The sequence below is a fragment of the Falco naumanni genome, chromosome 2, assembly GCF_017639655.2.
Source record: "Falco naumanni isolate bFalNau1 chromosome 2, bFalNau1.pat, whole genome shotgun sequence".
NCBI classification, from domain to species: domain Eukaryota; kingdom Metazoa; phylum Chordata; class Aves; order Falconiformes; family Falconidae; genus Falco; species Falco naumanni.
In genome coordinates, this window is record NC_054055.1 from 105,525,128 (window position 1) to 105,537,276 (window position 12,149).

The 12,149-nt window shown below is 33.8% G+C and overlaps 1 protein-coding gene across 1 annotated transcript in view; it reads right to left on the reverse strand.

The window, feature by feature from the left end:
- NCAM2 (neural cell adhesion molecule 2) overlaps positions 1–12,149 on the reverse strand; it is a 289,954-nt gene that overhangs the window by 34,595 nt on the left and 243,210 nt on the right. The window contains exons 13-14 of the mRNA XM_040582866.1: positions 5,654–5,773; positions 3,628–3,749 (exon numbers count right to left, since the gene is read on the reverse strand). Coding sequence (XP_040438800.1) covers positions 3,628–3,749; positions 5,654–5,773 — 242 coding nt within the window. The remainder of the gene's footprint in view (positions 1–3,627; positions 3,750–5,653; positions 5,774–12,149) is intronic.

The window sequence follows — 12,149 nt, forward strand, 5'->3', positions numbered from 1 at the left end:
TGGCTTGTGACTATGTGATCATCATAATCATATAGCGATTATTCCTGTATGGTGATCACACACTGCTTGCATGCTGTTTCTGATGCTAAGCTTAACCTGTGCTAATACCTTCCAAAGGCTGCTTTGGAGCCTGCCTTTCTCTTGCAGGTCTGTGCCTGGTCACTCACCTGTCGTGAGGTGCTGTGGTAGTCTGTCCCCTGTATTCCAAGTGCTCCTTCTTCCTGGCCCTCCTTACCTCCCCACCTTCCCCTTAGTCTGTATAATCTCTTCAACCCTCCCCTCTAGCTTTTAGTTTATTACTATAGTACGTAGTAAATAACACAGCAGGTAATAGCCATTTACAAATTCGGTACCCATTTCTCCAATAATTTACATGCATAAAGCTCAACATCCATTGTGGAACAGCAGCATCTCATCATATGTTCCCCAGACAACTTGAAGAGTACCATAAGCACAGACAAACATAAGGGAGCTTGAGTCAGTCCCCATTAAAATTAAAGTTACTACAAGATATGCAGTTGGCCTGTCACCTCCTGCATCAGAGATCCCCATCACTGCTCTTACTGGCTGGTTAAAGGGGAACAGTCTTTCTCTGTCTTTCGCTTTCTCCCCCTGTTCTTTCCTCAGGTAACTTTGAACTCAATGTATGCCACCAGCTTCAGACTCCATCAGTGAAGCTTTATAAGACTGTCTTGACTTACTTCGTCCAAGTGTGAACCAATTTGAGGCTGCTACTCATAAACAATTGCATATTACCTACTTCTCTGGAATACAGTACAAAATATAAAGCTTCTTATTATCTGATTAGTTAGTAAGTCCTGCCTGTAACATGAATAAACTGATGTTAGGAAAGCAATATTGGATGGAATGAAATGTGATTTCCAGAAAAATGAAACTCATCAGTTGCCCTAAACCAGGCTATAATATTGCTATAGTATCTTAAAGGCTGCTCACCCAGTTAAAAAACAAAACAAAACAAAACTGTATAAAACTTAAATATGAGGGAACTGCCTCTTAATAACACATAAGCTGTTATGAAACACAAAGAAGAAAATGCCACTGATATAGCTTGTTATCTAATATGCTCTTTAAACATGCAAGCAAATACATTGGTCCAGGTGCCAGTAATGAGGCTGGCAAGAGTTATAGGAAAGCTGATTAAATACAACCAACGGGGAAGATAGAAGAGAAGCAGTCAACAGATAATTAAGAACTTTAAATAGCATCCATTCATTCTGATTAAACCACAAAAAATGATTGTGCTTTTTAGTTGTGCAAAGCCCTTTAATTTACTCAAATAGCTTTTTCAATTGGAAGCTTAAGGAGATATAGATTTGAGGTCCAAGTAAAACCTATCTACTTCAGAAAACCTATTAGGTTTCCAGTTACTGCTTAAACTGTACATTTATCTTTCAATAATACACATGAAAAGCAATCTTTTAAAGTACAATATTGTACCTCAGTCAAAAAACTAGATCAAAATCAGGTTTCCAAAAATATTCAGGATAGATCCAAAATCACTTTGCATACTTAAATCACAGAACAGATTAAATTCACTGAATCACAGAATGGTCAGGGTTGAGGTGACCTCTGCAGACCACCCAGTCCAGCCCCCTGCTAAAGCAGGTTCACCTACAGCAGGTTGCACAGTATTGCGTCCAGATGGGTTTTGAATGTCTCCAGAGAAGGAGACTCTACAGCCTCTCTGGGCAGCCTGCTCCACCGCTCCGTCACCCTCAGTATAAAGAAGTTCTTCCACATATTTAAATGGAACTTCTTGTGTTGCAGTTTGTGCCTGTTGCCCCTTGTCCTGTCGTTGGGCACCGCTGAAAAGAGCCTGGCCCCAGCCTCCTGACACGCGCCCTTAAGATGTCTGCATACATTGATAAGCTCCCCTCTCAGTCTTCTCTTGCCCAGGCTAAACAGGCCCAGCTCTCTCAGCCTTTCCTCATAAGGGAGATGCTCCAGTCCCCTAATCATCTTCATAGCTTTCCACTGAACCTGTTCCAGTAGTTCTCTGTCTCTCTTGAACTGTGGAGCCCACAACTGGACACAATACTCCATAAACTCTATATACTGCATGCATATATTACAGGCAAACAGTTTATCTTCTTATCGTTTCAATCATAAATACTTAGAGGCATTGTAATCTAACTGGGAAGTTCAATTCCACAAAACTTCATTGTATTTTGCATTGCATATTTTCCTAGTCTCTCTCTTCTTCACAATTACTTTTCTTGTATGCCAATTGTACTCGCTGGACTGAGTTATCTAAGAAGGTCAATTAAGATTTAGGGATCACTGATATCAGAATAACTGCTGGTTATTCCCTCAGGCTACTATTAATCTACCAAAGTATTCTCAATCCATTTGGAGTTATCAATCTTCTTTGGTTATACTTACCTTAGGGAAACCATTTTACATGCCAGGTTTAGTACTTGGATAATCCTAGAGCTATCATCAAAACGTTACAATATATGAACCATCAGGAAATGTGACAAAAACTATTACAAAATAAGGAAATGGCTTTTCCTTTTCGGGAACACTGAAATAGGTTCTACATGTAATTCCTCAAAGATTGCTTATTTCTGTTCAATGCAGACCTCGCTGCCTTCTGTTTAATGAGTTTAATATCTGATGTTACATTCCCAATCTCTTTTAGAGTCTCAAAACGGACATGTAAATCTGCTGTTACACTCTAGTAAAATGTCTGTTTACTGACCCTAGTCAGCTAAAAGTTGTATAATCTTCCTAAAATAACACAAAGAAATTATTAGAAAATGCATGGTTCAGAATTGAATCCATTGCTTTTGCCAGCTCTATAGTTCCTTCTTCAACTGAATCATTTCTAAACACAGCATATCAGGAAAGGGAGGATATATTCATCTCCTTTAATAATAAAAAAAATCCACCATTTTATTTTCACAGAAAAAATTAATTACACATCACAGAAAGGCCTATTTTCTAAACTTGCCAGAAAGTAGTCCAATGAACTTTGCACAATGGCTGTTAAAAATAACTGATATGTACACTGAAACGTATGAAAGTACTAACAATTTGCCAATTATTTGGCTTTTTCAAGCTGAGCCTTGGAATCTGGGAAGACAGAAAATATGATATGTAATCACATAAATAATCTCATTTAAAATTAATATGGAACACTGGAATACAGCTTTCTAGCTCTAGGATGCTATCTACCAATACAGATGCATATGTAACAAGTTAATAATTTGATGTTCAAACAACCTGTAATTATGTAACTTTAAGGTCTGCTAATTTACTGCACTTTTGGGAGCTGAACATGAATATTCCTTTACCATGTAACAAAACAGATAATATACTGTTCTTGTTAGAATGAGCTTTCAGTTATACCTACAGGAAGAACAGGGTGCTCTTCTTTCTTTTTTTTTTTTTTTTTGTTTGTTTGTTTGTTTGTTTTTTATTGATTTTATAATCTGGCATTACCAACCTAGTCACAAAAGGAAACATACTATACTATATCGTCTTTTCTTTTTGTAGCATGTAAACCATTTTGTTACACTTCAAACTGTATCAGCCGTCTTCTCTACACTACAAGCAAATATTATTAAGCAAACCCCACCTACTGTGATTAACTGAAATACTTACACTTCTGTATTTGACAATATATTCCAGAATGGGGGCACCTCCATCATCTTGTTTAGTTATGCTAAGTTTAAAACTCTTGCCACTTTCCGGTTGTCCATGAATTGAAGGGGGGCTTGGCTCCCCTAAACAAGGGCGAAAAGAAGTAGATAATAATTCAGCAATAAGTCATGAATTACACCTGGGAACTTGTCCATCATTGTATTAATCAAAATCTTTAACATGAGCCTTCCAAAAACTGCAGAACAACCTTAATACGTGTGTTAAATATTTTGCATAAAGTATGTTCTAATGTATATTAATTAGCTCACACAAGGAAACAAAATTACATGAAGTATGAGAAAAATATTTGTATATTTGTTTCTTTCACACCTTCCAATGTTTGGCAATTTCAAACGTAATTTACTTCAGAAATTATTTAGCCATCAGTTCAGCAAAACTGGTAACCTGCTACTCACACTGAAGTCTGAGAGTAACACTATTTTACAGGAAAGCATCCTTAACATTAAGCATGAGCTTTAGTTCCTTGTGTGAGATCTATATTGTAATACAGATATTAGGTAAATTAACTTATCAATAAATGTGCCAAGAAAAAACTTGATATTTTCATAATAGTCGATATTAAGAATTAATGTAAAGAAGAAAATTCTAAAAGTAAAAATAATTTTCTCTGCAATGAAAGGATACAAATAATCTTAAACATAAAACTGAAGGGTTAATAGCCAGCCTAAGCCACTTTGCTAATCAAAATTCACAAATTATCATTTCTATATGCAATGCTTATTATAAAGCTTTAAATCAGATCTTAAATGAACATGTCATACTGAAGTTTCTTATCTTCAAAATGTTTGTAAATTTGCATTCACCCAGAAAGATACAGTTCCTTCCGAAATATTTGTATATATTTGTGTTTATCCCTTATCCAAAGATAAACTGACTTAGTTCTCAACATAGAACTTGCCTAGCTTTCTACCAGATAACATATATATGATTTGTATCAGTTTCAATCATTTTTCTAACGGAATAATGTTCCGTATGAGTAATGGCAAATTTTTTAATCTGTCATTCAATATATTTATGGTTTAAGCAAAAAAGAAATTCAAAAGCTGCCAAGTTACCAGTTTGGGACAGAAGAAATATATCAATAAGAACATAATACAATAACACAGAAATATTTTTGTGTTCTTTGTAGTCCCTTGACTTTTCTTGTTCGTTCCATTATTGCCAGTATTGTTAACTATACTGAGTAATGTCCTACTCAGAAAACAGTTCAGTTGCAACAGATTTATGAAAGACTAGTCTGGTAATCATTGCTGATGTATTTTTGTATACCTGTTTAAGCACTATACAGTGCCATCCGGTACTTCCTTTATTTTTCGTCTCCCTTTCTGTTTGATTTATTTATTATTGTTTCTATGTAAAATTAATCTGAGAAAAATATTTTTCATTAGCCCTGATATTTAAATCTCAATTTCTTGTATATAAAGGTTACTACAAATATAGAATTGACTCCATAGCATTTATGATTTGCATGTAATCATAATTAAAACAATTTATTCTCATATTTTTTCCATAGATTAAGATTTCTGTTTCAGGTTTGATAATTGCAAAATTTGCGGCAGCATAGTTTGCTAAAGAAATGTCTCCAGAATGGGCTAGTTCATTCTCACAGATGTCTATAATACCCTGAGTGTAAATGAGAAAAACTCCTTAATCTAATATCTTTCATGGTTTGTGCTCTTGAATATAAGACAAAGATTTGTCTAAGTGTCAAAAACATAGGATAAATTCTCCAATTTAAGTTCATTCATACCATCCGGTGGGGGGTGGGGGGGGGTGGGAAGGAATAAGAGGAACAAAATATGATTTCTGAGAAACAGTGTAAAGACTGATGTTATACACTGGGAAATAGTGTATACATATAAAACATATTATCCACAGTGAAACAGAACTTTAAATTAGCTGATCTGGAGATAATATATTGTAATAATAATTTACGTTTTCATTTACTAGCACAAGTGTTACTTACGGACAGGTAAGGTCTGAAAGATCTCAATTTTGCTATACTCTCCTTGCCCTTTTCCATTTACAGCAGCTACTTTGATTTCATATGTTGTATTTGGTTCCAAATTGCTGAGAACAACCATTGCTAAAGGAAAGGAAACACAAAAATATGGGAACAAAATTTGATGAAGCAGTAAGCCTAAAAAAAAAAAAAAAGTCAGGAAATTTCATAATTTGCTTCATTTGCAATTTACAAGTCCCATTTTCTAATAGTCTAGTGGATCCAACCTTAGCTTTCTTGTTGAGTGCTAATAGTACTTTTTTTTTAACGTTTATTTTTTCCACCTGCATAAAAACATTGTTGTGACAGAGCAAGTCTAAATTCTGAAGGAATTTAATATCAGTGTTACAGAAGCTATAGGCAACAATTAAGAACCTTGATGGGAATTGATATATGTTCAGATGGTGAGCACAAGAGACATGAATCTAGCAAATAATTATGGGAATTTCCTTCCTCCTAGCTGGCAATGAGCATCCATCTGATGCCCATTTAAGCCACTTTCATACAGTTCATAACTTGTCATTTTTCCTTCACGGAGAGAAGTATCAACCATCCTTGGCCTATGCTCCTAGATGCAACTATGTGCACCTAAGTGGTGAATTACTCGTTCTTGTGTTCTAGCAGTTCAACAATGTATTCAAGACCAAAAATGATGATGGGTATGATGATGAAAGGAAGAGTTCTGAGTTATCTACTAAGGACTAGAAAGTGAATTAGATGTGCTTGTACATAATTAAGAGGAGGTGTATGGAAATGCATATTCAGTTATAACAACAACAAAAAAGTTATTTGGGAAGCAAATGGGTTTGAACTTAGGACATGCTTTCAGAAATCAAGTCTGAATCCCTTGCAGCAATCTTTCACATTGCTTGAACCTCTCTCTGATTCTACCTGGAGATGCCATCAGAAGCAGAAAATGCGGAAGAACTAGCTAAAAATAAAATAAAATAAAATAAATGTATAGTACTAAGAATATTGGTGCTGCAACCAAATACTAAGAATATTGTTTCTGAAACAAATCTAGAAACAAAATCTAGGAAAAGGACGTTGGATTCCAGGATCCTTTATGGGAACACAACATATTACTGCATATTACATACACCATAATACTGTATATTACTAATATCAATGTTGAATATGCACTTGGAAACTTCAATCCACACAGAGTTCTTGGACCATTATCCCGCCTTTACAAGAAAGCTTCCTTTTACTGTCTCTACAGCAGTTGCTTGCTTGATTTTTGCCAGCTCTGTGATGAGCTCTCCAGATGTGAGATTCATACCAGGGAATGGATGTAAATCGGATGGACTTTACATGAAGCACATTGGTATTTCTCTTGCCCAGAAAAGCAGGGGCTGTATGATCTTACAAGAGGATATAGATCCTTGTCTTAAAAAAGAGCCAGTAGTCTCTTGGTCTCTAGAGAGCTAGTTTTATTCATTATAGAGGAATATTTTAATAGTCACTTTAGACTTGCTTTTCAAGTTATATATTTAATGAAAGTAAAATTATTTCTGTCAGTGCTCTTTGTTAGTCTTTTGAGTCCAGATTTACTAGAATTTATGTTTCTTTTTTTCTGCAACAGACAGACAGAGGTCCTATTACATGTGTAGTTAAAGGGATTTAACAAATCTTGGAAAAACAGTAACTTTTACATTTCACACTCTATTGTAAGCACTTTGCATGAATTTGTCATTGAAACATGATAACTGCTTTCCTGTAAAAAAAACCAGTAGAATTGTGTGTCTTCCAGCACATTTTAGCTTTATCATTTTCATGAAGTTTAAAAATATCAAACTATGAAGTATAACCATGTGATGAAAAATAAAATACCATCATGAAAATAAGAACAGAATTCAGAGAAAAGAAGGATTATAACGCATAACATTCTGTTATGGTAAAATGAAATTTAAAACCTAAACCAAACAGTAGCAGTGTTTGACTTGCCTTTCAGCCATGATTACTTTCCAAGGCTGAATAATTTCACTAAAAATAAACCTTGGGGCATACTAAAAATTAGAGTTACTGTAAATGTTTTTAAAATTTAAACAACATAAAAGCATGACTATGAGACTTCACTTAATAAAATACGAATGTGTTAACTACATAAAACCTCAGGATCCAGTTCTATAAACACTTGAGTGACTCCTGGGGCCTATCTAAATTAATAAAATTACTTGTATATGCAGAATTTAAAGAACCAGTGTCTACTTTAGAACCCCCTGCATGGCGCAATGTGCCGAGATACAATTACTGTTACAAATACATTTATGGAACTAACCCAACTAAACCTGACAGCATATGTCCTCAAAAACTGGGACTACTTGGTATCAGTGATATTATGATGTGGATATATTTAGAAAAAAATGTATTTATGTCCTCCTGGAAAACAAAGAAAACAACCATTCTTGATAAGAACACTTTAAATATTCTAATTGTAAAAGAATATTTAGAATAATTCAGTAAGATTAAGGAACTGTCCCAAAAATGTAACAAGAGTGCATGGCTTAAAAATAATATAGGTAATAAAACTTTCACTGACTGCTAAATATTTTACATTTTTGAGAATGCTGAGAATGGAAAAGAATACCTAATAAACATGGCTTTTTAAAAGGTACATATCTGTCATGTAAGTATAAAATCAGCTTAATCATCTTTCTATATACAAATGAAACTCTTTTTACAGAAGTCCATAGGTCACAGCCCTGGCCACAAAGGATATTTTGCTTACCATGTTCAATGACCACTGAAGTAATTAGGTATTAAAAAAAATCAAATAATATTCTGAAAGAAACATAGGACTTTCAGTATCTGAATTTGAAAACAATTGGTCCACTGCATACCTATGTGTGAATTATGGCAATGGTATATTCATTTGCATATATCAAGTCCCAAATATACTGAAAGTTAAAGTCCTTTATTTTTTTCACAGTACGATATTAATTTTTTCCATCTTTTTCTACCTGTTCTAACTACTGTTTCTGTTTTTATACTGCTTTCCTCTTCACAGTATCTGCACATTTTTTTCTGGAGAATACAATGTTGTCCACTAATTGATTTTGCTGGGATTATTCATATAGTGACTGGTAACATTCAGAAGCAGACTCTGAAGAACTACTCCAAAGTGGAAAAAAACAGAATATTCTCTTGTGAACTCTGCAGGTATTCCTGGGGTCAATTAACATGATGCACATGTTAATAATAAGCTCAGACCTTAGTGTTTTCCATTTATAAGAAGAAAGGTAGGCTGCAAGTCACATGGTACCTGTGGAGGAGTTCATGACAGAAGAAATAAGCAGTTGTTTTGGTTTAATATACTGAATAGAGAGTTTAAGGTAAAATTGTAAATACTTTTATGACAGGGTATGTAAGGAACTTCTTTTTTTTAAAAAAAAAAATTGTAGACCAGATCTTAAAAAGGCACACAAGAACCAAAAAGAATTAAACATTACTGAACAGCAAAATTCAGTTTAATCTATTCTGTGGCAAGAATCCTAGTTTAAGTAACAATAAAAATAATGTCCTTATTTTTTATTATATAGATTCTTCTAATTTGCAAGAAAATCTAAAACATTAAAGGAAAAATGCAGTACAGAAAAAAACCTACACAAATATTTTAGGTAGGAAAAATGCAGAAGTCCATACTATTTCAGAGTCTAAGCATTTCAGTGAGAAAACTTTAATTTATTATTGCAGGATCTTAAATGCTGTCAAGATGAACCATAGGAAAACAACATCTGACAGATTTGCTGTGAAATAAATTGTACCATAAATCCAAGTCGGTAAAAAACCAACCAACCAACCAACCAACGAACCAACCAAAAAAAAATTCCCAGCTGCTTTTCTGGTCCAGGGGTAGGTTGTTTATATTATCTTATTACAGTAGAATGAGAGGGGAAATGTCTGGCATATTGAATTGTCTGCACCAACAGAAACTTAGCCCAGAAATCTTCTAAGAACTGTGATATAGCACATAAACCATCACCAAAGCAAGGAAGGTTAGAGGAACTAATAGTACAGTTACACTACATTAATCCCAAAGTAGATCTTATATGAGGTTAATTAACAGAAATATCACATCAATGCACTGTTCTCATAGGAGAGCTATCTGTTGCATAGAACAATGTTCTTCCAGATCCAAATTCAGCCCCTTGAGGATGTCAGATCTAACTAAAGTAGGATATAAATTTATTTTGAAACAAAGTAGCTGAGACATATCATTGCTGAAATATCATCTTCACTCAAATATATTTGAGACAGTGGCAGCAGTGCAAAATTTCTCTCAAAGAAGTATTACAGATATTAGGATGTTTTTTTTCCCCTATTTTTCCCCCCTCTAGTCTGTATCTCTATTACTACGCAGACTGAATGATGATCAAATATAATGCGGGTTAACACATGGTGGTTTGATTCAGCAGCACTTTGCTGCACCTTTTCCTCATTGTTTTATTACTCTTAAGGAAAAATTGAGTCCCCTGTAAATACTTCAATGTCTTTCAGAGGGAAAAATTGAGAGCATTTTAATTAAGCTTAAACAGGTTTCTCTGTGATGATGAGTCATGTTTTTTTAAGGACTGAAAAAAAAAGTATGGGAAGAAATCAGTGAGGAACCTATGGTAGTAGCACATGTGATGAGAGAACAGTGAGGAACCTATGGTACTGATGTCCTGTGCAAATGTCTCGTATTTTTGTACATGCCAAACAGTCTGGAGAACTTCTCCCAAAACTTCCTTCTGCCTGGGATGAGCAACACTGTTTTGTTTAATACATGTGTTTGCACAGGAAGAGGAAGAGTATAAAAGCTTTTTTTTTTAGCCGAGCCTCACCAAGTTAGCTCACAGGAATGTTGACAAAATGAAGTTAGAAATTGCACGAGGGAGAAATACAGGGAAAAAAAAAAAAAAAAAAGATTTTTCAACACAATAGGCAAAATGTTTATTCATATGCAGAAACAGCCATATTGTCTTGGTTCCATCTGTCTGCCTTGCCCAAATAACAATGAATTTCATAAATACTGTTTCAAGCATCTGGCTATAAATGTCAGAATTCCACTAACAAAAATAAATGAGCTTTATTAATGAAAATATTTGAAGTTGACATTACATGAAAATAATCATAATGGTAGTGAACCCTACTGCCAGTGAAATCATTGGAATAACTTCTAATAATTATATGGAGACAATATCAAGCCTTAAGTCATTCTGTAAAATGTATACACAGAAACAAATATAACCATTTTAAAAATCAGAGAGAATGGCTCTGTCAGGAATTTCCATCATTCTTCGCACTATAATGTATAATGACTGCATTATTTTGGAATAAAAGTTGTAGTGGCTTAATTAACTGTGAATATATATAATTTGCCTGTAAATAAAGATAAATCGTGTGGCATATCAGGTAAAATTAATATAATATAATGTTCAGGAGCATTAATAATTTCCTTATAAAATCGCTTTCAGTATTTGATGTAAAAAATGTACTTGGCAAAAATTGTTTTAATATTTTGTGTACAGCCTCCAAAACACAATTATCTCATTAAACTCCTTTTCTCTATGTATTTATTTTTTATTTTTATTATGTGGGATTCTGAGGTGTCGGTATACAAATTGAACCAGAAGTAGCATCCCCAGCATGAAATCATTCAGGGGATTATCTTTGATAGCTATTTTTATCAAAAAAAGAAAAGATTAAATAATCTATGGGACAACTACAGTTACAAAATGTACACTGCTATAAATTAATGAAAATAAATCAAGCAAGAGTTTAATCCAAAGTCCCCAGAAAAGACCAGATTTGCTGATTGATAACACAGTTTAGAATACATTGAATCAGTATGAATCCAGAAGACGGGTTTTGTCATTTAAGATACTTAGGATGTAACAATGAATAGGTTTTCTTTAGAAATTCATTTTCTAGTTTATTTATTTTAAAAACACTCTTAATTCAACCTGTATTTAATCTAAATCACAGCACAGCATACATTTTAGAAACAAACGAACAAACAAACAAAAAACTAGGAGAAACATTCCTGGAACAAAAACAATTTACTGAGATGGATCATTGTATCAGTAAACTGTTCCTATAACCTTATTCAGAGTAGAAACATATTTGCATTAACTGCATATCAAATAATTAATTTACACAAACTAGTGTTAAGAAAAATGAAAAAAAATATTAATTGTATTTAATAACTTTAGGCTATAGGCTGACAAAAACTATGTGTACTCCCACGGATAAAAGAGCCCATATTATCATGATACCTCCTTCACACTTTTGTTATCTCAACTTGACAATAACATATAATATCTTATGAACAAATTCTGCGACTTGTACTCATTAGCCTTTTGTCCTATCCACAATCCTCTGCAACTAGGATTTACCTTTGACAGATTTTCATTATCACCATTAAAATGGGATTTATCTTTCAAACACACATTCTAATTTAAAATCAAATGAAACC